Raw genomic sequence first — 27,997 nt, forward strand, 5'->3', positions numbered from 1 at the left:
TGACCTTTCCTCGGCGGAGAGCCAAAAGGTACTCTAGTAAATTGCTCATGGATTGTGTGATCCTCATCTTGTGTTGGTTGTGCGGCACCCTATTGAGGGTTTGGCATGTGATGCCAATTAGCGTATCAACCTCCAAGTGAGTGAATCACCACAATGAGGACTAGCTTACCAGCAAGCAAGTGAACCTCGGTAAAAAATCATTGTCAACATTTGATTCCGAGGTGATTGGTCTTCATTGGTATTCATTCTTGTGATTGATTGGTTCATTCCTCGACTCAGCGGTATAACCATCTTGCTCTCTCTCTTTATATTACCGCAAACTAGTTGCCGAGCTCTTTAGCGTAGCTAGTCGTGAGAGCTTGCTAGTTTGGTTAGTGTGGCTCTTTAGTTAGCCTTTGAGAGCACACTAACTTAGTGTAGTGACATAGCCATTACGTGGATAGAGACTATATAAACTAGAATTGTGGTAAGTGGCTTGCATTTTTAGTAGGCTAGCACAACACTCGCTTTGCCTCATATTTGTCTAACCGGTTTGTTAAGTGTTGTTGTAGAATTTTTTAATAGGCTATTCACCCCCCTCTAGCCATTAGGACCTTTCAAACGAGCAGCGCGTATGGCCACTGTAGTAATGACCAGCCAGCCCAAGGAGTAGCTAATCAGAGATCCACTCGGGGTGAAGTCCCCAAGCCTAGATGAGTGGCTTCGGCCAGGAGGACTACCGTGGTGAGGTCGGAAGCACCAGAGGCGAACCATCCGCCTCCGGTGTTTTCAAGAGTCATGCCAACAACTGAAGGGCAGGGGAGCTCCAACAAGCCCTAACCATTCAGAGCTGCACATAGGCATTCCAACGAGTGAGTATCGCTATCCCAGACTTAGTCTAGGCGAAACCAAAGTGGAAGTAGTAATAATATGATATCATGTTGCAGGGACGCCTCGACCGAGGAGGTCCACCCGGTCGGCGTCGATGATGCTCGGTAGGAGGCCGAGCCGAGCGCTACGATTGTTAGTACGCAGGGTGCTGGGGATGGACAGCCGGAAGAAACGCGAGAGTCACCCAAAGACCCGGCTGATCTCCAAGGCAAAGTTCTCAAGCACCCGAAGCCAGTAAATGAAGACATCCCTGTCGAGCCAACCAGTCGCCTAGACCGAAGGGCCAGTCCCTGGGCTCAAACACCGATGATGGATCTTGGCCCCTCTGTCCGACCACAAGCGAGCCGAGCTCCAAAGCAGGCTAGGGAGTCCCTCGAGGTGATAGAAGAGATTGAGCGCGAAGCACCAGAGACCCGGGACCCTCCGCCTTAGCTGTTGCGGACCTTCGTATGCTGCGGAGACACTATGGAGGTGGTGGAGGACGAGGAGGCAAGTGAGTAGGTTAAGGAGCTCAAGGCGGCACTAGCATCAGTGTCCAGTCACATTGAGGTAAGTTAATCTGCACAACCAATTTGAAGTCGTAGATTACACCTGTTAACTTTTGTTTGCTACATGAGCTAATTAAGATCCCCGAGAACCACACACGCCAGCTACAGCAGGCGGCTCCGTTGATTGCTGAAAACCAATGGTTGTGTGAGTCTGTGGAGACTTTGGAGAAAATGTTAGCCGAGGCACATGCTGATTGGGAGAAGTTGCGGGCAGAGAAGACACAACTGGAGGCAGAAAACTGGGAGCTGACGGACCAGCTAAGCGATGCTGTAGACCATGAGAAAGGTAAGGCCTTAGGCCCCATGGTGTATTACTTTCATATTCTCATGTCGCCTGGGCTAACAGTAATCTTTCATTCTTGTAGAGCTTGCTAAAGCATAGGCACAAGTAGAGTCCAAAGCGTGCCTGGCACGTGATGCTAGGGCGGAGGCAGATACCGAAGCTCTGCTAGCGCGCGAAGCCAAAGCGTTAGCAGAGAAAGAAAGAGATGAAGCTCGGACAGAGAAAGAAAAACTCACTAAGGAGCTGAAGTGTAAGTCAGTCCTCATAAGAATGCTTGTCTTGCTGTGAGAAACGTGTTTAACACGATTGCCCTTCTTGTTTGCAGTGATCCGAACCAATACCTAGGTGCAATTCCATGACTTTGGGCTCTGGCTATGTGCCAGTGAAGACAAGGTGAAGGCCATGACTGATGGGATAAAACTCATGTTGGACCTCATCGCCCCACATCTACCAGAGCCCAACAGGCCACATCAGTCGGACGTCATCGTGGAGAAGTGCAAGTTGGCGCTGGAGAACTTCAAGCAATATGCTCGTGGCGTCGCTTATTCTTCCTTGGGACATGCCCTGGTGGTAGTCTGATCGGTCTATCCCTCAGTGAAGCTTGAACGAATAGACGGTGGGTTTGCTCAAAATCTGAGTGACGAGCAAATCACCGCGCTTGAGGAGGAGGTGTCCGAGTCGGCGATCAAACTGGCGGATGACTTGATCCTGTTCGGTGATGCTGATAATCAACCTTGAGGGATTAGAATGTAATAGACTTGTCTACATTGTGCTGAGCAGTTGTATAGGAAACATTATGTTTAACATATGTTAATATTTAATATTAACTTTGTGTAGTTGTTTTGTTCTTTATCTTGTTATCAGCCCCAGCTATCCCACGCTCCATGGCGTAAAGAGCTTAGCTCTTATGTACGCTTAGGAGCATAGGCATCACTGAGGAGCCGCTGCTGACCGCCCATGACGCAGAGTGCTATTGCCCATGCACATTTAGGTGCTAAGTCGAGAACAGGGCTGCTTCTAGATAACTTGAATGAGAACATGACTGGTTGGCAAAGTAATGGAGAACAAATGGAGAATCTTAAAGATGTTTGCTATGTTTATAATGAGTTTGTTATTAATATGAAAGGCGTCCGAGCTCTTGGTTCTTATATGAGCCCCTAGCCCCAGCTAGCCCATACCCCATAACGCAGAGCGCTAGAGCCTGTGCATGTGTAGGAAGTACATGCGTCACTGGGGAGCCACTGCCAACCACCCGTAACGCAGAGCGCGGAGCTCGTGCACGTGTAGGGAGAAGCCAGAGATAAGGCTGTCTCTGGAAAGTGCAAATAAGAACGAGGCAGTTCGGCGAATCGAATGGCGAAAGTATCTTTCATCTTAAGGATGTTAAACATGGAAAAACAAATATTGGGAGGACAAATTATGGAGATAAAACAATTCGGAGAGAAAGTAGAAAAATCAATATTGAAATGCGTATATACATAAAGAGGTACATATCTTTGTAGTGCGTCTCTGGGATAGAAACGCCTAAGGTGTTCGATGTGCCAAGAGTTAGGGATGTCTACACCATCTTGATCACAGAGCCTATATGACCCGGCTAGATCACGGCCTTGACGATGTATGGGCCCTCCCAAGGTGAAGATAGTTTGTGCATCCTGTTGGTCTTCTGTTTCCTGTGGAGTACCATGTCGCCGACCACAAAGGAGCGCTCCTGGACATTGCAGTTATAGTACTTTCGTAGACTGTCCAGGTACTTGGCCGTCCGAACACATGTGACCAAGCGTTCTTCTTTGAGTCGATCGACATAATTTTGCTGAGCTAGATTATTCTGCTCCTCATCGTAGTTCTCTACCCTTGGTGCTCGGAAAGCAACATCGGCAAGTAATACAGCCTCTGATTCGAACACCAAGTAGTAGGGGGAGACTTCGGTGTTGCGACTGTGCTGGGTCCTTAGTCCCCAGACCATAGCCGGCAACTCTCTTAGCCATTTGCCTAGATGTTTCTGGTCCTTCTCGTATAACCTCTTCTTCAGGGCGTCTGTAATCATGCCGTTCGCTCGCTCAACCTGGCCATTAGCCCTGGGGTGCGTGATTGATACATACTTGACGGAGATGCAATGATCCTCGCAAAAATCCCAAAAGTCGCTGCCGGTAAATGTAGAACCGAGGTCAGTGATTATGTTGTTTGGCAGCCGAAACCTATCGATGATGTCGTCGAGTAGCTCTACTGCTTTTTTTGCTGTAGACTGGACGAGTGGCTTGTACTCAATCAACTTGGAGAATTTGTCAATAGCGACATAAACCCATCGGAATCTACCTGAGGCATTCTTGAAAAGCCCGATCATGTCCAGTCCCCAGCATGCGAATGGCCAGGAGGTAGGAATTGTCTGCAGAGCTTGAGCTAGAACATGGATCTGTTTGGCGAAGAATTGGCATCCCTCACACCATCGGACGAGTGTTTCAGTGTCTGTGACTGCTGATGGCCAATAGAAACCTACTCGGAAAGCTTTGTCAACTAGACTTCTAAAGGCTGCATGGTTGTTGCAAGATCCAACATGGATTTCTTGAAGTAATGCTACTCCTTCCTCCTGAGAGATGCACTTTTGAAGCAACTCCTTTGCATTTTTCCACATTAGCTTGCCATCGACTAGCACGTAATGCTTGCTGCGGTGGATGAGGTGCTCTATCTTAGTCTTGTTAGCCGGTACTTGTGCAGTGGTTAGGTACTTGATGAAAGGGTCTCGCCAATCACTGCTCGGCACAGGAATTACCAGGACCAACTGCTCAGCAGAGGAAGATTCTTGAATTTCTTGCTCCTGCTTAATGGATGGCGTGTGGAGATCTTGGACAAAAACATCGGCTGGAACTTTGGCTTTGGTCGTCCCAAGCTTAGATAGCTAGTCGTCAGCTTGGTTCTGATCTCATACGATGTGGTGGTATTCAATACCATAGAATTTGCCCTCCAACTTTCTGATTTCCGAGCAGTAAGCATCCATCTTGTCACTAGTATAGGACCAATCCTTGTTGACCTAATTAATGACAAGCGTGGAGTTGCCATATACCAAGAGGCGTTTAATGCCGAGCTCGATAGCTATGCGGAGACCGTGGAGACAACATTATTGGAGGCCAAAAAATGAATCTAGGGGACGTATTGAAGTTTGTCTCCGAATGGAGAGATAAAGAAGATGCCTACCCTAGCACCATCAAGGTTGAGGGAGCCATCGAAGTACATGACCCAGTGCTTGGGTCGGTCAGCTAATATAGGAGCTTGCATGTCGGTCCATTCGGCGATGAAGTCAGTGAGCACTTGAGACTTTATCGTCTATCGGCCTCTGAAATCGATGGAGTACATGCCGAGCTCTACCGCCCATTTAATGATGCGGCCATTGGCTTCCTTGTTACGAAGGATGTTGCCCAGCGGATACTCAGTAACCACTGCTACTTGATATGTCTCAAAGTAGTGATGGAGCTTCCTTGACGTAATAAGGATAGCGTACAACAGGTTCTAGACCTGTGGGTACCGAGCCTTAGACTCATTCAGGACCTCGCTGATAAAATAGATAGGGCATTGAACCTTATAGGCATGCCTGGCTTCTTCTCATTCAACGACGACTGTAGTACTGATGACACAGTTAGTTGCAGCGATGTAGATCAATAAGGTTTCGCTAGCTTGTGGTGCCATCATGACTGGAGGCGTCATGAGGAATTGTTTGAGCTCGGCAAAGGCCTTGTTGGCTTCAGGCGTCTAGGTAAACTTCTCCGAAGCTTTGAGTAGCTTGAAGAAAGGTAAACCCTTTACGCCCAATCGGGATATGAAACGACTTAAAGCTGCCATACACCCCGTTAGCTTCTGGACATCCTTCATGCTGGTCGGCGGTTTCATCTTTGCAACCGCTTCTATCTTCTCAGGGTTTGCCTCAATACCATGGTGACTAACGACATTGCCTAGGAGTATACCAGATGGAACGTCGAATATGCACTTAGTGGGATTCAGCTTCCATTGGAATTTCTTTAGGTTTTGGAAAGTTTCTTCAAGGTCGGTGATGAGGTTATCGACAGTCTTAGACTTAACAACCACATCATCGATGTAGGCCTCGACGTTCTTCCCAATTTGATCCTAGAGGCATCGTTGGATAGCCCTCTGGTAGGTGGCACCAGCATTTTTATGCCCGAAGGACATGGTGGTGTAGCTGTAGGCACCGAAAGGTATGATGAACGATGTCTTAATCTAGTCATCCTCCTTTAAGGAGATCTAGTGATAACTTGAGTAGCAATCGAGAAAGCAGAAGAGCTCACAACCGGCTGTGGAATCTATGACCTCGTCAATGCAAGGTAAGCCAAAGGGGTCTTTAGGGTAGTGTTTGTTAAGATCAGTGTAATCAACACACATTCTCCATTCATTATTCATTTTTCTTACAAGGATCGGATTGGCAAGCCACTTCGGGTGATACACCTCCTTAATAAAGCCAGCTGCTAAGAGCTGAGTTATTTCTGCCCTAATAGCCTCCTTTTTGTCTTGCACGAATCGGTGAAGCTTCTGTTTGATCGGTTTGGCTATCGGCAAGACATTTAAGGAGTGCTCGATCAGCTCCCAAGGAACGCCGGGCATGTTAGTAGGTTTCCATGCAAACACATCGACGTTACTATGAAGGAAGCTAACGTGCGCGTCTTCCTATTTGGGGTCAAGATTGGCCCCGATTCAGGCCATCTTGCTTTTGTCATCGACGACGAGTTCGACCTCCTTCGTGTCTTTGGACTTAGTCACAGACCAAGGTGGCTCTTGAGTCAATATCGCCTATTCTTCTACTGGCACCTTCTTGGAGTCAGCGATGCAAGCCTCCATCCTAAGGGAGAGGTCCTTCTCGTTCGCAGTCATAGGCGGTGGAGTCGTTGGCGCGCAGGGTGAGGATTCCCTGCTCTGTCAGAATCTTCAATACCAAGTAGACATAGTGCGGCACGGTCATGAACTTGGCAAGAGTTGGTCGACCAAGGATGGTGTGGTAGGCAGTGCCGAAGTCAGCAATGAAGAAGTTCACGTACTCAGTACGGAAGTGGTCGGCGGTGCCAAACTAGACTGGCAGCGTGATTTGACCCAAGGGCTAGGATGCTCTGCTAGGCACAATCCCCCCAGAATGGAGAATCGACAGGGATGAGATCGTCCTTGGTGAGTCCTAACTTAGTAGGGCTCCGACGAAGAGGATGTTGAGGGCACTCCCACCGTCAATGAGGACCTTCCTAAATCGCACGTTGCATATAATGGGATCCAACACGAGTGGGAAATGCCTCAGATATGGGATATCTGCCCACTGGTCAGCCCTACTAAAAGTGATATTGTACTCCGACCAGTCCAGATACTTACGATCGGTGACCGTATCGTACTTGGCGATCGACATGACCTACCGAGAGGTAAGCTTTTGCTGGCCTTTCCTTTTAGAGGCGGTGTATCCTCCGAAGATCATGGCAACAGTCTTGCAAGCGTCCTATAAGGTGGGTCTTGCATCCTTAGGATGCTCCTCTCCCTTGTTGTCTGACTCATCGTCCTTGCGGTTCTGTCGCTTTTGCTCCTCATCGCGGAAAGCTTTGGCCATGCCATAGCATTGCTGCGTGGTGTGCTTGCTGCCCTTATGAATTGGGCATGGACCGTCAAGGAGCTTTTCGTAGGCAGCGTTGAAATTGTGCTTAGCGTGTGGCTACTCTATGTTGTTGATGAAGTTCTCTGGTCGGCGGTGGCGCAGCTGTGCGGCCCTTGATCCCTCTGGCTGATCATTATGATGGCGTTCATGATCGTTGTAGCGCCTGTCATGGTCTTCATAGCGCCATTCTTCATGGCAATCATCATCGCGATGTGGATGGTGATCCAAGCAGGAAGCACGAGCGACGTCGTCCTTGAACTTCCAATCGGCTTCTTCGGAATCAGCGTATGAATTTGGAACCTTCAGGAGTTTGCCAATAGTCTGGGGCCTCTTGCGATAGAGCTTGGAGTGCAGCTCTTGGTGGTGATGGAGTGCTCTGGTGAAGGCAGAGATAGCTTCACTGTCGCCAATGTTAGGGATGGTGTTCCTCATTTCTAAGAAACACCTGATGTAGCTTCGCAAGGGTTCCCCAGACGTCTGATGGAGTTTCTCTAGATCATACTTCGTGATACGCTACTGACACGTTGCCATTTAGTTTTCGATGAAAACTTTCTTGAGATCATCCCAAGATTCAATGGAGTCCTCTGCTATGCCCATAAGCCAATTATTGGCAGATTGGGAGAGCATGACAGGAAAATAGTTTGCCACCACATCGGTGTTTCCTCCGGTGGCACGTACGGCGATCTCATAGAGCTGCACCCATTGCTTGGGATTAGCTTTGCCATCGTAGGGATCGATCACGAAGACCTTGAATCCTATGGGCCATTATACAGCTCATAGCCTTGCTATAAAGGGATGGGGTCCCATCGGCTCAATGGCAGGGAGTGGTCGGATGCCGACGGGGTCACCGTGTTGTTTGTCATATTCCTATTGGCATTGGAGTTCCACTTGATGTCGCCGAGCCCGACTTCTCTCGATGCGATTGCAGGCATCAATATTGGTATTAATGTGGTCGCGGGCATCACCTCGCAGGGGTTGATTAACCTCCTGGTTAGCATTATGAGCTGGTTGGCCATGCTGATTTCATGGTCCATGTGATCCATGGTTGATGGCGATGTTGCCCCTAGACCCCCTTGGATGATCTGGCCGCTATGGTAACGACTTTCCCCTTCATAGCGAGAGCCATGGGGGTTCTGACTACAAGCCGACGTGGTAAAAAAGGATGGAACTGGGTTTCAGATGTCGTTGACCTAGACCTGAGCAGCTTTAAGCAGCGCTTGAACCTTCAGTACCTCCGACATTTGTGGGAGTCTAGCCAACTCGTGGGTGGCCATAGCCAGATTGACACTTGGTGTTTGCTCCACTTGTTGATTGTCCACCATGAGGAAATCTTGCTGGAGATCGCAGGCGATGGGTGGCAGTCCACCTCTGGCGACTTGGGCAACGTGCTTGGCTTCCTCATGGCGACGTTGCTGGCAATCAGCATTTCTTGTTTCGCACTCACGGCGCTGAACACTAGTTTCTCCATCGATAGCAACGCTATCGTGGCTAACCATGAAAAGCTCTCTCCCAAAACCTAGAGGGAAAGGTGGACAACTGTTGGTAGAGCTCTCAGAGTATGGCTCGGGCTTTCCTCTAGGATGGTCTAGAGCGTTTCATCCGGAAGCTGCCGGAGTTGCACCATGTTCACCATTGGCGCAGGCTGGTCGGCCTCAGGGAGGTCGATCTTATATAGGTCATTGACATGGCTGCGCTCGGCGTGGTCGACAAAAAGATGGTGCATGGCATCCTAATAGATCGGATTTGCACCCACTGGCCCAAGAGAATCGGGCATCGACGTACTTTCCGTCAGGGCGGAGAGTGGTCGGCGTCGAATGGTACGCCCTTCTGGAGTTGCCGTGATCACCAAATCTTGATCTTGCCACCTCGAACGATGTACACAAGCAGGGCGCTTAGCATTAGTGGCATGGTGACCTTGGAGTGTAGGAGCCTCGCCTCCAATGGTAGATCGGTTTAAAACCGACTTCGCGAGAGACAAGCACTCGGCTAAGCCGTCGGTGACCCGATCGACCGATGTGATCAGATCATCCTGATCAATGGATCTTCTTACGCGGCGAGGGGCCGACATCGGAGCTTGAGGTGTCAACACCGGCATGATCGGCGTCAACATGTTTGGAGCAGGATTATCCTACATTATCTCCACAATCTCTCCGTTGCCGTCGGTGTTGATGACCCAGGTTATGGATCCAATCGTGAACGATAGGCCTGGCTTAGGGAGGATCATGGAGCTTGGGAAGTTGACCATCTAGTTGGCCATGGAATTAGCACGCACACCCCCTACCTGGCACGCCACTGTCGACGAAATCTAGTCGGCAGTCTACCGAGGGTATACCCACGGTAGTAGATTATCGGTGGAGGTGCGCGTAATTGGAGCCGGATGGTGACACGGGCGTAGAGATAGCGATTTAGACAGGTTCAGGCCGTCTGATCGATGTAATACCCTACGTCCTCTGTCTTGTATTATGAAGCGAGATGATCTGAGATGTTTTCGAGGAGGTCCCTACCTGCCTTATATAGTCTGGGGGTAGGGGTACAAGTCGGTTAGATCTAGATCTATTTGGCTATATGGTAAGTATTTACAAGGAATACGATATCTGTCATATCCAAACAGATCTTTTCTATCTTCAAGATTCTTTCCAGAAACCGTGGCATGCATACCGATCAGTTCCTTGCATCACATGCCTTCATTTTGTGGGCTGGACCATCCCTAGTGGTGCGGCCCATCTTCATTGCTATGGGTACCTGGGATTATACCCCCACAAGGATCCACCAGGTTTGGTGGCGGGGTGGATTTTCACCCGAATCGGTGTTTGGTCGTTTTCGGGTTTGTCATTGTCTTGGATCCGGTCTAATCTCACCACTAGGAGATAAGTTCAACTAGGACAGGGTGGGCCAAGCCTGCTAAGGAAGAGGCCTAGGGCGGATACGGTGTATCAACTTCTTGGAAAGCTATACATCGGCTAGATAGACTTGAGAGCCAAGCAAATGTTCATCCGATAGAATCATCTTGTAACAAACTAGGACAACTTGTATCATATCATTCGGCATTTCGTTTGTAATCCTCCCCCCCACACTATATGAGGGAAGGTAGAGGTGAGCCATTCAGAGTGCTTCAACATTCATTGCTACAAACCCTAGACTAACTCATCAGCGCCCCTGTAAACCCGAGCATACGATATACAAGGAGCATTCCACACTGGTCGTAGGGTAACTTGTACCTAAACCAATATATATATATATATATATATATATATATATATATATATATATATATATATATATATAAATATGTCTCGTGTGCTACCCTTATGATTCCTGCACATAGATCAATGATTTAATAGTCGGACAATAAACTCTATGACAAGGTTCGAACCTGACCCGAATCTGGCCCATTGCTATCCCTAGTCATCAACGTCACCATTCTAAAGGTGTGGGTGATTTCCCCGTTAGGGCTACTTTGGCAACAGGTGACAGATTTGCCCTGGGTAGTTAGCCCCCCACGGGGATTTATGCGGCTTGCTATTTCCCTGGGGCCGTTCCCCCTCCCCGTTCCCCCTTCCCTGACGCCGTTTGGAAGCAAGATCAAAAGAGGCCAGGGTGTGTTACGTACTTACGTCCGCATGTCTGTGTCAATCTCAAGCCGCTTTGTGCTTATGTGTCAGGCTAACATAGTAGAACTATATTGATTGAGTTTGCTTGTTGTAATCTATAAATTGCACAATGTTCTGAACTCCAAATAAAAACTTAGTAAGTTCACAAAAATATTCTAAAAACAAAAAGAAAGAAACATACAAAATATGCTGATATTTTAAATTATCTTTCCTTTCTATGAGATACAAACGTCCATATAACTATTAAAAATACTTCCCCATCCTGAATACATCAATTCCTAGAATTGTCTTAAGTTAAAATTTTTAATATTTGACTGAATTTATAGAAAAAATTATAAAACCAAACGAGCACATTATAAAAATATATTTCATAGTGTAACTAATAATACTAATTTAGTGTCATAATTCTTAACACTCTTTTATATAAATTTGATCAAATTTAAAAAAGTTACTTAAAGACAACACTAGGAATTGATTTATTCATGGACTGAGAGAGTAGTTCTAGATGAACTGATGAGTAACATCTCAGCCGAATAAATACAACTTAGTTCCTAATTTAGTTCTAATGCTAACTTAAGAAGGCAGCACAAGCTTTAATAACTTATGAATAAATTTGCAAGTTATTTTCAACAATTGCACGTGTCTTTAGCTTTTAGGTTGACCTCCAGTTTCAAATACCAAGATGTTGCCGACCTTCTGGTGCTCCCTGTTGGCTGTTGCGAACCAAAAAAAATTGTTAGTGAAATAATCATTAATTTGTCATGCATAATCTATCACGTCAGACACGCTGGACAAAGCATGTGTAAACAAAACAAGAAACCATACTAACATCATGTACCAATGAGATATTGTCACACCCAATTTTAAGGATAAAATTGAATGCACAAAACTCGTGTGTGCCCAGGAATCAATCACACACACAAGCTGACAAATTACATATAGTATCATCACGGTGTCTCATACATCAGGGTTATAATAAAACTTAGTCTTGTACAACACAGCGGAATAATAAAAAGATAATAAAACTCTCATGGCCGTCATCACAGGGAAGGTCAACTGGTTGACCACAAGCCTAATAATCCTCCGGGAAATCCTCGTACCCGTTGCCATCTGTTACCCATCCGGGATTTTTATCCAAGTAAAGAAAATAAACAAGTGTAAGTACATTCCGTACTTAGCAAGCTAACATGGGGTTATGAAACTCAAAAATGATAGACTCTGGTTTACTGCAGTTAGCATTTTTAATAGGTCAAGCTTTTATTCTCAATTATTATCAAGTTATTCTTAAGCTCCCATTTAATTCCCATAAGAACAATATCGGGGTTAGGTGTGCCATATGTCATCACTGAACAACTTTAAATGATCATCAACAATTAATCGGTTATTCTGTGAGTTTTCCGAGCCGCTCGTAACCGCGAGCACGGCTGTTATAACAGTTTGTTACCCTCTGCAGAGGTGGTGCACATTCACCGCGAGTCGTGATCCCCATATGCCCGGGTTAATTACTCCCATGTCACTACCAAGGTGAGCGGGCAGGGTACACTATGAAGCCATTTCATAGGTTTCCCTAACAAGTTAGGGCCGCTTGGTTTCCTTGGTAGGCAGATGTAGGGACCCCCCTTTCCTATGGCACAAATCCATCGCTGGCTATACTCATAGGAACAGAGGCAGCCCTATACCCAAAGTGGCAAGCCCCATTTGCACCAAAAAGGTAACCTCTAACTAGTTAGGAAAGATCCTATTACTGAGCTAAAGTCAGAGCCATATGACTCTCCCGGTTGCACTGTCAGTCCCCAGCTTTTGCCGACAGATAAGTCCTTATGGAGGGCCGGGAGCAACATGAACAAAGGTCATTTGCACTTTCGCCCTATGGAACAGTTGTTATAAATCATGTTACTCACTTTGTTCCATAGTATTATTCATCAACATGTATATCAAGTTCAGTTAGAGCACTAGCAATCTACCCATATGCATTTAACCCATAGGAGACAAGGAACAGGATAACAATCACTAGGATGTCCTTACGGGTATCAAAATTAGACACATGCAAATGAGTAATTGATTAAAGTGAAATAGGACATCAAGGAAGGCCCATGTTATACTTGCCTTGGTTCACAAACTCGTGCTGGTCCTGCTAGTCGTCGAAGAGTTCTTGGTCTCCAACGTTTTCCTCACCGTCTGAACGCGACCAACACAGCAACATACAACATTCCAAAAGCATTCATGCAAAGCAAACATTCCTATCATTAGAACAGTACACCAACAGTATTGAAATCAAGATAAAATGTTTGTAAAACTAATCTACATTTCGCTACGATCACGTCAACGCGAAGTTCACGAAAAACGGAGCTAAAATGCGAAAGTTATGATTAAAACGGTTTTTCCTATAGCCCTATATTTAATTAAATCTAATCATGAAATTAAAAAGTTCCAAACTTGACTAACAGTAGCTCCAACATGTAGCTTATGAAATTACGAAGCTAACGCGATTTGAATGGATCAATTCGGAGCTAAAACGACAATTTTATAAGCTGAAACAGTTCAAATGGCATTTCTGTAAATACAGAAAGCGTACTTTTGACTTAAGCCGTGGAGTTTACGCTTTCTAATCGAGATTGCGCATTCGGGGAAATATGTTTAGGACTACGGGTTAGGACTTAGAAAAGTCCAGGGGCTCTTATGCAAAATCACCCGCGAAGGGGTATCTTCTATTCCTGGCCGTTGATCTCGCGATGGGCGGCTAGGATCGGCCTGGGGGGGGGGTCGGCCGGTCGGAACAGTAACACCGGTGGCCAGGCGCCATGGCCGGCGGCAGTGGTCTCGCCGGAGCACGCGGTTAGGGCCAACGGTTCACCAAACTGACCACCGAGGGCACCCGTGAGCTCGGGGGGAGAAGGGGGCCGCGGCCATGCCATTTTGGCGGCCGGGAACGGCGGCAAGCGCGGTGGCCGCCATGGCTGGCGACCATGGCCCGCGGAGCTTGCGGCCAAGGCTCAAGAAGCCAACAAAACGAGGAGTGAGATGCACGGGGAGATAGAGGGGAGGACGGAGAAGCTCACCAAGGGGGAAATGGAAACGGAGGCAGCTCGGAGGAGGCTGTCCGCGCGAAGGGGCGGTCGACGGAGCTCGGACATCCCGGGGCGATGGTTGCGGCCTTCCTCGGTGCTCGGCAAGCGCAAAAAACGAGAGCGGGGCAGCAGGGAGGGGCGGAGACGGCTCGGTGCCAATTTAAAGCGGCCGGGCGTGAGGGGGGGCACGCTCCCACGACGCGGAGTGGGGCGGTTGCGGCATGCGGCCTGGCCGGGCGGTTCCGAGGAGCGCAGGGGTGAAGACGGCGCTGACAAGCGGGCCCGGGCGGTCAGCGGCTGGGCGCAGGGGCGTGGGTAGTTGCCCGGCGCGGCTTGCTGGGCTGGCGCGGCTGCTGGGCCGAGCAGCTGGGGCGCGCGGCTGGGCCGGCGGCTGGCGGGCTGAGCAGGGAAGAGGGAGAGGAGAGTGAGCGGGCCGCGCGGGAAAAAGGCCATGTGGGCCGAAAATGAGGAAGGGGAGGAGATAATCATTTTCCCTTTTTATTTTCCAAACAAATTTTCCCAAAAGCATTTTCAAATTATTTTTGAACTCATTTGAACACTAATTTAAGAACAATCATCACATGAATAAATAGTGCAGCAGCATGTATGCATCAAAAGTTTCAAATCTTATAATTTATTTTAATTCCCCAAAATTATTAATTTCCTATAATTGAGTGCACACTTAATAACATAATTAAATCAAATTTACTTATTTTAAAAGAATGAAATATTTTGGGTGTTACAATTCTACCCCCCTTAAGATGAATCTCGTCCTCGAGATTCGGGTGATTGCTTACTCAAACAGTTGGGGATAAGTCTTTCTCAGATCCTCTTCTCTTTCCCAAGTAGCCTCATCCTCTGTATAACGATTCCACTGCACCTTGCACATCTTTACTGTTCGGCTTCTCGTAACTCTTTCGGCAGTTTCCAAAATCTTTATCGGATACTCTTCATAAGTAAGATCTTCCTTGACAACAAGTTCTTCCAAAGGAATTTGTTCTTCTGGTACCCTCAGACACTTTTTCAACTGAGAAACATGGAACACGTCGTGCACACCGGACAAGCTCTCAGGCAGTTCCAACTGATAAGCTACTTCTCCACTGTCTCTCTAGGATCTTAAAAGGTCCTATATACCTTGGGGCTAACTTTCCCTTCATATTGAATCTTCTCACACTTCTCATTGGTGACACTTTCAGGTACACATAATCACCAATCTCGAAAGTCAGCTCTCTTCTGCGGGTATCAGCGTAACTCTTCTATCGAGACTGAGCTACTCTCAAATTGTCTCTAATCATTCTCACTTGTTCTTCCGCGTCTCTAAGGACATCGGGACCAAACACTTGAGTTTCTCCAGTCTGATTCCAGAACAAAGGCGTTCTACACTTACGTCCATACAACGCCTCGAAAGGTGCCATCTTGAGGCTCTTTTGATAACTGTTGTTGTACGAGAACTCTGCGTAAGGCAGACTCTTATCCCAACTATCACCATACTGAAGTGCACAGGCTCTCAACATATCTTCCAAAATCTAGGTTGATCCTTTCTGTCTGTCCATCAGTTTGCGGGTGGTAAGCAGAACTGAAATTCAACTTTGTTCCCAAAGATCTATGTACTTTATGCCAGAATTGCGATGTAAATTGGGTGCCTCTATCCGACACAATTTTCTTGGGAACACCATGTAAGCACACTATTCTTTCCATGTACAACTCTGCTAATCTTGCACCATTATAGGTAGTCTTGACTGGTAAAAAGTGAGCAACCTTGGTGAGTCGATCCACTATTACCCATATTGAATCATAACCTCTTTGAGTGCGGGGCAGTCCTACAATAAAATCCATACCAACTTCTTCCCATTTCCATTCAGGGATCTTCATTGGTTGTAGTAACCCTGCAGGTCTTTGATGCTCAGCTTTCACTCTTTGACAAGTGTCACACAAAGCCACATATTCTGCCACATCTCTCTTCAAACCATACCACCAATACTTTTCTTTGAGATCCAAGTACATCTTGGTACTTCCGGGATGTATAGAATAAGCAGACTCATGGGCCTCTTGCAGAATTGCATCACGGATAGCTTTCACTTCCGATACACATATCCTTTTCCCAAACCAAAGAGTTCCATTCTCATCCATTCTGAATCCGGGTGCCTTTCCAAGCACTACATTCTCTGCTATCTCCTTAAGTTTTTCATCCTCCAATTGTCCTTTGCGTATCTCCTGCTCCAATGTAGGCTCTATCACCAATTCCATTGCATTAGTGACCAGGCTCAAGTTGAGATACTCCATTTCAGCACACAACTCTGCTGACATAGATGTTGTCTGAATTCCATTGGCATAGCTCTTTCTGCTAAGTGCATCAGCTACAACGTTTGCCTTTCCCGGGTGATAATGCACTTCCAAATCATAGTCTTTGATCAATTCCAACCAACGACGTTGTCTTAAATTCAGATCTGATTGGGTAAAGATATACTTCAAACTCTTATGATCAGTATAGATATCACTCTTATGTCCAATCAGATAATGTCTCCAGATCTTCAAAGCATGAACCACAGCTGCCAATTCCAAGTCATGAGTAGGATAATTCAACTCATGCTTCCTTAGTTGTCTAGATGCATATGCAACCACTCTTCCTTCTTGCATAAGCACACATCCAAGACCCAAACAGGGATGCATCACAATATATAGAGAAGTTCTTGTTTAAATCGGGCAAAATTAATACTGGAGCTGTAGTCAATCTCTTCTTTAGCTCTTCAAAGTTTGCCTGGCATTTATCCGACCATACATACTTAGCATTCTTTTCCAACAAAGCTGTCATAGGCTTGGCTAGCTTGGAAAAGCCTTCAATGAACCTTCGGTAATAACCAGCCAATCCCAAAATGCTACGAATCTCACTTACAGTAGTTGGTGGTTTCCAATTCAGTACATCTTGCACTTTGCCTAGATCCACTGCTATTCCACCATTGGAGACAACATGACCCAGAAAAGAGACTTCCTTTAACCAAAACTCACACTTGCTCCGCTTAGCGTACAACTTATGCTCTCTAAGCTTTTGCAAGACCATCCTTATGTGTTCCGCATGTTCTTCTTCAGTCTTGGAGAATATTAGTATGTCATCTATGAATACTACCACAAATTTATCCAGAAACTCCATGAACACCTTATTCATCAAATACATGAAGTATGCAGGTGCATTGGTCAATCCAAAAGACATAACGGTGTACTCATACAATCCATACCGTGTAGTGAATGCTGTCTTGGGTATATCCGAGTTTCGAATCTTAAGCTGATGATAATCCAGATCGGAGATCAATCTTGGAGAACACATGAGCTCCTCTCAACTGATCAAACAAATCATCTATCCTAGGCAAAGGGTATTTATTCTTGATGGTAACCTCATTAAGTGAGCGGTAATCCACACACATCCGTTGACTACCATCCTTCTTATCCACTAAAGATCACAGGTGCCCCCCACGGGGAAGAACTGGGGCGTATGAAACCTTTTTCTTGCAACTCTTTTAGTTGTTTCTTAAGCTCTTCTAATTCATTAACTCCCATTCTATATGGACGCTTAGCTATTGGTGCAGTTCCAAGGTAATAATTCAATAATGAATTCAATGTCTCGGTCAGGTGGCACTACCTGGCAAGTCATCGGGGAAGACATCCGGGAATTCCTCCACGACACGATCTTGTTCATTGACTTCACCATCTAGCTGATTCACTATGGCTGTAGGCTGAGCTTGCACTACTACTTCTACACAGATTCTATCCCCATTGAGTGATGTCACAACCACAGATTTCTCCTGACACTGAATCACTGCCCGGTGTTGTTTCATCCAATCCATTCCCAGGATAAGATCAATTCCCGCTGTTCTCAACACAATAGGCTTCACCTTGAAGTCTACCCCCCTTAAGGAAATGCTAGTTGAGGGGCTCCAATAAGAAGCGGGCATACTACCTCCCGGGGAATTCACTAGTATAGGGTTTTTCATGGCACACAAAGGTATGCTATGCATTCTAACAAAAGCTTGGGAGATAAAAGAATGCGAAGCACCAGAATCAAAAAGTACGGTAGCAGAAATAGAGTTGACGCTGAACGTACCCAACATGACCTCAGGCGTCTCCTGAGCTGCATCAGATGACACATAGTTCACCTTCGCTATGAGAGGTGGTCGGGCGTTGAACTTCTGATTGTTGGTCTGGTTCTGAGGTGCTTGTTGGTTCTGCTTCTTAGGACACTGATGAGCATAGTGCCCTACTTCTCCACATCGGTAACAGGCATTGGGATTGTTGGGTGCACCACTCTTCACAGGAGCATTGTTAGGCACTCCCTGGCATGTTGCAGGATTGCTAGTCTGTTGCGGGGGACGCTGATTTCCAAACTGTTGCTAATACTGAGGGCGTTGTTGGAACTGGTTCCTCTGAGGATACTGACCACGGTTTCCCTGATGAGTTGGTCCTTGATTCCTCTGCTGGAAACCTTGCTGGGGATAAGCACGTGGGCGAGTGTTGCTTCTAGAAGCTTGCCCTTGGAGCCTTCTCTTCTTAGCTTCCATCTCCTTGCGCTTATCATCAATCACGATTGCGCGATTCACCAAAGACTGGAAGTTAGGATAAGTATTAGACATCAGCTGGAGCTGCAGTCCATCATAGAGTCCCTTGAGGAAACGACGTTGCTTATCCTTGTCATCTGCCACATCATTAGGAGCGTAGCGAGATAGTTGTGCGAACTTGTCCCGATATTCCACCACAGTCATTGATCCTTGCTTGAGAGATCTGAATTCTTCCTGCTTCAGTTCCACTAGTCCATCAGGAATATGGTATGATCGGAAACTATCCTTGAATTCCTGCCAAGTGATAGCAGGAGCATTGTTGGGACGTCCAAACTGGAATGATTCCCACCAATCCTGAGCAGCTCCTTGGAGTTGCCCGGAAGCGTACAACACCTTCTCAAGGTCGTTGCATTGTGCTATGTTCAGTTGTTTCTCCACAGCACGCAACCAATCATCGGCCTCCATAGGGTCTGTGGCATGGGTGAACACCGGTGGACGACCTTTCATAAACTCTCCATGCTTATCTCTAACCTGGACAGGCGGTGGCCCTCTTGCAGGTTCATTGTCCAAGCGCTGCATCATAGCTTGCATCAGCTGCGCTTGCATTCCCAATATCTATTCCATGGTCACAGGTGGCGGTGGTGGATTTATAAGAGCATCCACGCCCACGACCACGACCTCTGCCTCTTCCTCCTCTTGTGGCCATCTGTTTTCCAACAAATGCGCAAAATTTAGAGATTTTTCCAGTTATAGAGAGCTTACAAAAGATAAGAAACAATGCTGAGAATTTTCTGGGCAAGATTCAAATTCAGCAGTTCAGTAAAACTGTTATAACTCGAGTTTCATAGAATCCAACAGAGGTGCACCAAGATTCGTTAGAAAGCTTAGGACATCAGCTACAACTTTCATTTAGACCACTTTTACAGATTCGGACTCACACATAGTCAAAAATAGAGCTAAACCGAAACTGTTCTGAGTTCCAGACAGCGCAGGAACATCAACTTGTGTCAGCTAGATCTCCCAAACCTGAACAGCTATTGACGTGATTCCAAGGACACTTGAAAGATACAGAGGTCTAGTTATTTCCACAAAAATTTCAGAATTTTTATCATCCCAGATTTCGAGATACCAGATAAAGAACACAGGCTGCTCCAGAAATCAGCACAGCAGAGATAAGATAAAACGAAACATCTGCATTAAGATTTCATTCTAAACTAAAAGTTCCAATCTAAGGAAGTTGTGGACATGCCCACAAACTCCCAGCAATCAAGCAAAATACCAAATCAACCAAGTTCACCAATTAAACATCTAATCAACCAAGTTCACAAGACCAATAAGACTAATTAAGAACACGAATCTATCGACGTGGTAATCTAGATCAAGGCACCTAACACCTATGGAGCGGTGTCAATCATGGTGAAGGAACGACGCTTCTTCTTGTAGATGGAAGGCTGTCCCAGTTGTGCTCGAAGTTCATCCACTTGTTTCTGAAGACGTCTCTGCGCCCTCTGAGATGCACGCAGTTCTCCTTTGACTTCATCATCCACTCCCTGCATAGCGTGGACATGCTGCACCGCTTGCCTCTAGAGTTGGGTCATTCTCTGGTGGAGCCAAAACCTGCCAAACACCCTCATGATCATTTCGAGGAAGGAACCTGAAGCGATCCTCCCTCATGGCCTCGAAACGACGACCATGGTAGTGGATGTAGGCATTCTGTGCTGCATCCTCCATGCCATCCAAAGCATGGGCTCTCCTGGCAGGGGCACTATGGACAGTCTCCACCTCATGTCCATTAATGATATCATTCCATGCGGTGACCACCAGCTCTACCTTCTAGAAGGTAGCCTCCAGTGGATGCTTGTACTCGGCGCAGTGGTAGCTGATGGAGGCGTGCAAGTCGGGGAAGTAGTCGTCCAGCACGTGGGTGAGGAGAGTGTGGTAGTAGGCTGTCTCTGGAGCTGGCTTGAAGTAGTACTTGCACTTCCAGCCAATCTCCTCGTCCTCCACGGGGGCAGCTGGGGAGGGTGCAGGTGTAGGGGAAGTAGCCGTCGACTCCTCAGGTGTAGCTACCATAGGGTAGACGGGCACGGCGACTGGTGTAGGAGTAGGTGTAGGCGTCGGTGTAGCCATCTCCTCATTGTCGGAGATGATCACAATCTCCCTCTCCGCCGGTGGGGCACGCGGGGTGAACATGGCACGATAGCCGGCGGTGCTGAGTCGAGCTGTCTTCGGATTATGAGACATCTATAGATTTAAAGTGAGATGAAATTAGAATCAACAATTTTAAATAATAGATTAAGGTATGAAAAGCATAAATGTTTTAATAAAATAACAAGGATAAGTCAGTAAGCAAGAAACCAGAGGAGCAAAGATGCTAAAACGACCATTTTCTAACTAGGCTTGCATCCTACAGTCAACCTGGCTCTGATACCAATTTGTCACACCCAATTTTAAGGATAAAATTGAATGCACAAAACTCGTGTGTGCCCAGGAATCAATCACACACACAAGCTGACAAATTACTTATAGTATCATCACGGTGTCTCATACATCAGGGTTATAATAAAACTTAGTCTTATACAACACAACAGGAATAATAAAAAGATAATAAAACTCTCGTGGCCGTCATCACAGGGAAGGTCAACTGGTTGACCACAACCCTAATAATCCTCCGGGAAATCCTCATACCCGTTGCCATCTGTTACCCATCCGGGATTTTTATCCAAGTAAAGAAAATAAACAAGTGTAAGTACATTCCGTACTTAGCAAGCTAACATGGGGTTATGAAACTCAAAAAGGATAGACTCTGGTTTACTACAGTTAGCATTTTTAATAGGTCAAGCTTTTATTCTCAATTATTATCAAGTTATGCTTAAGCTCCCATTTAATTCCCATAAGAACAATATCAGGGTCAGGTGTGCCATATGTCATCACTAAACAACTTTAAATGATCATCAACAATTAACCGGTTATTCTGTGAGTTTTCCGGGCCGCTCGTAACCGCGAGCATGGCTGTTATAACAGTTTGTTACCCTCTGCAGAGGTGGTGCACATTCACCGCGAGTCGTGATCCCCATATGCCTGGGTTAATTACTCCCATGTCACTACCAAGGTGAGCGGGCAGGGTACACTATGAAGCCATTTCATAGGTTTCCCTAACAAGTTAGGGCCGCTTGGTTTCCTTGGCAGGCAGATGTAGGGTCCCCCCTTTCCTATGACACAAATCCATCGTGGCTATACTCATAGGAACAGAGGCAGCCCTATACCCAAAGTGGCAAGCCCCATTTGCGCCAAAAAGGTAACCTCTAACTAGTTAGGAAAGATCCTATTACTGAGCTAAAGTCAGAGCCATATGACTCTTCCGGTTGCACTGTCAGTCCCAGCTTTTGCCGACAGATAAGTCCTTATGGAGGGCCGGGAGCAACATGAACAAAGGTCATTTGCACTTTCACCCTATGGAACAGTTGTTAAAATCATGTTACTCACTTTGTTCCATAGTATTATTCATCAACATGTATATCAAGTTCAGTTAGAGCACTAGCAATCTACCCATATGCATTTAACCCATAGGAGACAAGGAACATGATAACAATCACTAGGATGTCCTTACGGGTATCAAAATTAGACACATGCAAATGAGTAATTGATTAAAATGAAATAGGACATCAAGGAAGGCCCATGTTATACTTGCCTTGGTTCACAAACTCGTGCTGGTCCTGCTGGTCATCGAAGAGTTCTTGGTCTCCAACGTTTTCCTCACCGTCTGAACGCGACCAACACGGCAACAAACAACATTCCAAAAGCATTCATGCAAAGCAAACATTCCTATCATTAGAATAGTACACCAACAGTATTGAAATCAAGATAAAATGTTTGTAAAACTAATCTACGTTTCGCTATGATCACGTCAACGCGAAGTTCATGAAAAACGGAGCTAAAATGCGAAAGTTATGGTTAAAACGGGTTTTCCTATAGCCCTATATTTAATTAAATCTAATCATGAAATTAAAAGGTTTGAAACTTGACTAATAGTAGCTCCAACATGTAGCTTATGAAATTATGAAGCTAACGTGATTTGAATGGATCAATTCGGAGCTAAAACGACAATTTTATAAGCGAAACAGTTCAAATGGCATTTCTGTAAATACTGAAAGCGTACTTTTGACTTAAGCCGTGGAGTTTACGCTTTCTAATCGAGATTGCGCATTCGGGGAAATACGTTTTGGACTGCAGGTTAGGACTTAGAAAAGTCTAGGGGCTCTTATGCAAAATCACCCGCGAAGGGGTATCTTCTATTCCTGGCCGTTGATCTCGCGATGGGTGGCTAGGATCGGCCTGGGGGGGGTCGGCTGGCCGGAACAGTAACACCGGCGGCCAGGCGCCATGGCCGGCGGCAGTGGTCTCGCCGGAGCACGCGGTTAGGGCCCACGGTTCACCAAACTGACCACCGAGGGCACCCGTGAGCTCGGGGGGAGAAGGGGGTCGCGGCCATGCCATTTTGGCGGCCGGGAATGGCGGCAAGCGCGGTGGCCGCCATGGCCGGCGACCATGGCCCGCGGAGCTTGTGGCCAAGGCTCAAGAAGCCAACAAAACGCGGAGTGAGATGCACGGGGAGATAGAGGGGAGGACGGAGAAGCTCACCAAGGGGGAAATGGAGACGGAGGCGGCTCGGAGGAGGCTGTCCGCGCGGAGGGGTGGTCGACGGAGCTCGGAGATCCTGGGGCGACGGTTGCGGCCTTCCTCGGTGCTCGGCAAGCGCAAAAAACGAGAGCGGGGGCAGCAGGGAGGGGCGGAGACGGCTCGGTGCCAATTTAAAGCGGCCGAGCGCGAGGGGGGGCACGCTCCCACGACGCGGAGTGGGGCGGTTGCTGCATGCGGCCTGGCCGGGCGGTTCCGAGGAGCGCGGGGGTGAAGACGGCGCCGACAAGCGGGCCCGGGCGGTCAGCGGCTGGGCGCGGGGGCGTGGGCGGTTGCCCGGCGCGGCTTGCTGGGCTGGCGCGGCTGCTGGGCCGAGCAGCTGGGGCGCGCGGTTGGGCCGGCGGCTGGCGGGCCGAGCGGGGAAGAGGGAGAGGAGAGTGAGCGGGCCGCGCGGGAAAAAGGCCATGTGGGCCGAAAATGAGGAAGGGGAGGAGATAATCATTTTCCCTTTTTATTTTCCAAACAAATTTTCCCAAAAGCATTTTCAAATTATTTTTGAACTCATTTGAACACTAATTTAAGAACAATCATCACATGAATAAATAGTGCAGCAGCATGTATGCATCAAAAGTTTCAAATCTTATAATTTATTTTAATTCCCCAAAATTATTAATTTCCTATAATTGAGTGCACACTTAATAACATAATTAAATCAAATTTACTTATTTTAAAAGAATGAAATATTTTGGGTGTTACAGATATTCCCCAGATCGATGAAAGCATCCTCACAAGAAAAAAAATAGAAACATATGTCTTGCAGGTCATGGACTCATGATAAAGTGCAAATTAAACAGGCTTTGGAAAGCAAAAAAAAAGAACATAAAGATGCTAACAAAAATCAGGAATACATGACTCTTCACACCACTGTTATCTTGTCAGAATCTTACCCAAGCAAAACTGTGGTCCCTTTATTATCAATGTACTCTCTTTTCACATGCATCTCTTCTATTCTGCTACTGATTCAAAAGTGATGATTACTAGAAGAAACTAAAGATTGAAGACTGCTATTAAAAAGCAAAACTTACAACTGAATTTAAGTTTAGTCAGCATCCTTGATCCTTCTATTGGTTATCGTCAACAGTTGTGCTATATACGTATGATGTACACTACAAGGCAATAAACCAATCATGATGGTCTACCATATATAGAAAATGATTAAAAAATAATTTTTGAACAACCCAGTCTCTAGAAATATCAAGCCAAACACATTGATGACTAGTAACTGACAGCCAATCGATATAGCAAGTATTGCCCAAAAGGGAAAAATTGATCAGTTAACAGTTTGATGCCTAAACTGTCACAGTCTAGAAAAAATGATCAATCATAGAGTTTAATTAAATAATGCTATACTAATGGTGACTGACTAATGCGCAATCTGAAAGGATATGCACATAATGGACTCGTTAAAAATTCATTAACATTAAGGTAAAGGTTTTCTGGGTGGTGATGGAAACACCAATGACAAATGGACCAGATTACCAATTGATAGATCATGTTGTTTTCTGGAATTGAAAACTGAAGCAGTAGCAGGAAATTCTTCTTAGCCCCTTCCTACGAAAACCAAGGAAAAGAAAAGCCAATAAGATAAAGCCAGCCTTTTCACATATATATGAACCAGAAAATGCTACATGCTTAATCACAAAACAGCACAATTGCAAACATATCCAACTATCTCAGAAGACAAGCTCGATGCAAGGGTCAACTTGTAAGCAATGAATAAATTTCGATAGAACATAAACTAATTTACGATAGAACATAAACTAATTGCTCGCTGAATCGGCTAGACACAAGAATAAATTTTTTTGCAAAACCCAACCTACATACTTATGAGCATGAATAAAATTCACCAAGGTAATCTTTCTAATCGGGTAGACATGAACCACAGATTTCACAAAAATCACCGAACAATATCACAAGTAAATCAAGCAAGAATACAAAGCCATGAGGTACTAGATATCCCAATCCTTTTCACAGCCACCAAACAAGAATGATAGGCCCCTTGTTTTAGGCATGTGGTGTGGGCCCTGGATAATGCAGATGTGATGAACGTTAGTGTTTCCGAAGGCCGCACATTTTGCAGGAAAAAAGCCAGAAGAAATACTCACTCTACTCTCTCCTTCCATGGCTTCGTTAAGCGCTTGCCGTTCAACCAAGAGCATGGGTATCTGCTGGTCCAGTTTCATGTTCATCCCCTCATAGTAGTCTCTGATAGAATGGCCCCAGAATGGATGGGCTCGGTACTCTATCAAGCCACTCCTGTTCGTTGGGATCTGCAGAAACACAAAAAGAATGAGTTTCTTGCACTGACAAACTGTAGAAATACTAATGCACATGCAGTTTATCAGTCTGCAGTGCAGATCATTCAGGTTCTAGAGGAAGCCTTACAAACTGAAGGCAGACGTCACATTTTGGATGATGCAGCTCCTTGTAGCACAACTTGTGGTATGGATCTGTACCCAGCAAGGTGAACTGGAAAACAGGAAGATCAATCGGCGGTCATAGCTGTTGGCAAGTGCAAGCTGTTGTTCAAATAATATACCTGCATACAATGACTGCAGCTGCGTTTTTCTTCTCAATTCAAACATTGCCTCCACCAACAATGCCTCCACTGATACCACTGCAAGTAAGCACAAGGAAAATACTGTAGATTCTAACTGATAAGCCGGCTGATAAGTTTAAGCGAACAGGCCTAACACATGCATCTCTTCTATTCTGCTACCTGATTCAAAAGTGAGGATTGCTAGAAGAAACTAAAGACTGCAGATGCTATTAAAAAGCAAAACTTACAACTGAATTTAAGTTTAGTCAGCATCCTTGATCCTTCTATTGGTGATTGTCAACAGTTGTGCTATATACATATGATGTACACTACAAGGCAATAAACCAATCATGATGGTCTACCATATATAGAAAACGATTAAAAAAGAATTTTTGAACAACCCAGTCTCTAGAAATATCAAGCCAAACACATTGATGACTAGTAACTGACAGCCAATCCATAGGGCAAGTATTGCCCAAAAGGGAAAAATTGATCAGTTAACAGTTTGATGCCTAAACTCTGTCACAATCTAGAAAAAATGATCAATCCATAGAGTTTAATTAAATAATGCTATACTAATAGTGTCTGACTAACTGACTCCTGCACAATCTAGTTTCCTTTGTCAGCTAAGCTGAAAGGATATGTAAAAATTCGTTAACATTAAGGTAAAGGTTTTGTGGGCCATAATGAAAGGCTGTGAACACTCCCTCTGTACAAATGGATGAGATTGCTATGAGGAAATTGAAGGGGCCAAATTCGGTTAAATTCAAAAACAATCTAAAATGAAACAGTAAGATTCATAAAGCAAGAAGGGGCTAAGAAGAATGGACTAGCTTACCAATTGATAGATCATGTTGTTTTCTGGAATTGAAAATTGAAATAGTAGCAGGAAATTCTTCTTGGCCCCTTCTCGCTTTACCAGGAGCGATCTAATAATTTTAGACCCTATAATTATTCCAAAAGTTGAAATTGGTGAGTCACCTAGGCAACGGATCCAGAGAAGGGTTCAGAGGTTGAAAGGTTACAAGAGTTAATAGAGAGACTTTGTAAATACATAAGGCAAAACTACACATCGATCATCCTATGTACGTATTTGTACCCTTTGTGTAGCAAGTTTACACATCGATCTAAAATAGCACAATTGCAAACATATCCAACTATCTCAGAAGACAAGCTCGATGCAAGAGTCAACTTGTAAGCAATGAATAAATTTACGATAGAACATAAACTAATTTACGATAGAACATAAACTAATTGTTCGCTGAATCGGCTAGACACAAGAATCACAAATTTTGCAATACCCAACCTGCATACTTATGAGCATGAATAAAATTCACCAGGGAAATCTTTCTAGTCGGGTAGACATGAATCACATATTTCGCAAAAATCACCGCACAATATCACAAGAAAATAAAGCAAGAATACAAAGTCACGAGGTACCAGATATCCAAATCCTTTTCACAGCCACCAAACAAGAATGATAGGGTGCATGCTCACCACGCTTCGATTGAATGAGGTATGGAGATAGGCTCGGTGGCACGATGCTTCTCCCAGGACGCAGGAGTATGGAGGAGGATGCGGCAGCTCGGCGGCCCCAGGATCTACGAGATTTTGCCGTGCTAGGAGGACGAGGCTGAGCCGCTGAGGTGGAGGTGCTGCTCCGAGATGTGGATCTTGTGGCGGCAGCGACACGGTCGCGATTCGCGAGAGATGCATCGCCGGGCACCGGGAGATGCACGCCAGTTGCCGGCCACCGGGAGATGCGCGCCAGGAGCGATGCGCCGGCCATGAGCTGCCGAAGGTGATGGCGACAGTGGTGGCGGCGGCCGCCGCCTCGCGGGTCGCGAGAGCGACGAGGTCGGGGAAGGGGAAACGCTCCCGGCCTCATGACTCGTGGATTTCTTCCGCGTGGAAAACGAAGGGAAACAGGCTTCTGGCCCCGAGTGGATGGGCTTCCAAAGAGCGCAACAGATTGGCGTAGGGAAAGCCACCGCGTGGTTTCTCGACCCGGGAAATTCGCAGGGAACCCTCCGGGATCCCCTGCTGCCAAAGTAGCCCTTATAGTTTTATAGTGGAGGAAAGGATAAGTCGGTAGTTTCATTAGCCGCACTACTAGTTGAATAATTGCAGTTCGGCTAGGGGGGGGGGGGGGGGGGTTGCTCGTATAGTATAGTAGAGGATGAATTAATTTCAGTTCAGTGGAT

The 27,997-nt window shown here is 46.1% G+C and overlaps 1 protein-coding gene and 1 long non-coding RNA gene across 2 annotated transcripts; both read right to left on the reverse strand.

The window, feature by feature from the left end:
* Nucleotides 1-3,295: 3,295 nt before the first annotated feature.
* Nucleotides 3,296-4,042, reverse strand: LOC136479400 (uncharacterized). The gene has a single exon (XM_066477277.1). The coding sequence runs from the start codon at nt 4,040-4,042 to the stop codon at nt 3,296-3,298; it is 747 nt and encodes a 248-aa protein (XP_066333374.1).
* Nucleotides 4,043-11,577: 7,535 nt separating this feature from the next.
* Nucleotides 11,578-27,787, reverse strand: LOC136481519 (uncharacterized). Its single transcript, XR_010764741.1, has 3 exons — nt 27,291-27,787; nt 26,632-26,738; nt 11,578-11,654 (listed from the first exon to the last, which is right to left on the reverse strand). It is a non-coding gene; the product is annotated as an uncharacterized lncRNA (long non-coding RNA).
* Between the last annotated feature and the right edge of the window lie 210 nt (nt 27,788-27,997).

This window comes from Miscanthus floridulus, chromosome 9 (assembly GCF_019320115.1).
Source record: "Miscanthus floridulus cultivar M001 chromosome 9, ASM1932011v1, whole genome shotgun sequence".
Classification (NCBI taxonomy): Eukaryota; Viridiplantae; Streptophyta; class Magnoliopsida; order Poales; family Poaceae; genus Miscanthus; species Miscanthus floridulus.

Bases quoted from the DNA above. Each gene is read 5' to 3' on its own strand.
- LOC136479400 (XM_066477277.1), bottom strand. From the start codon at position 4,042: ATGATCGGGCTTTTCAAGAATGCCTCAGGTAGATTCCGATGGGTTTAT.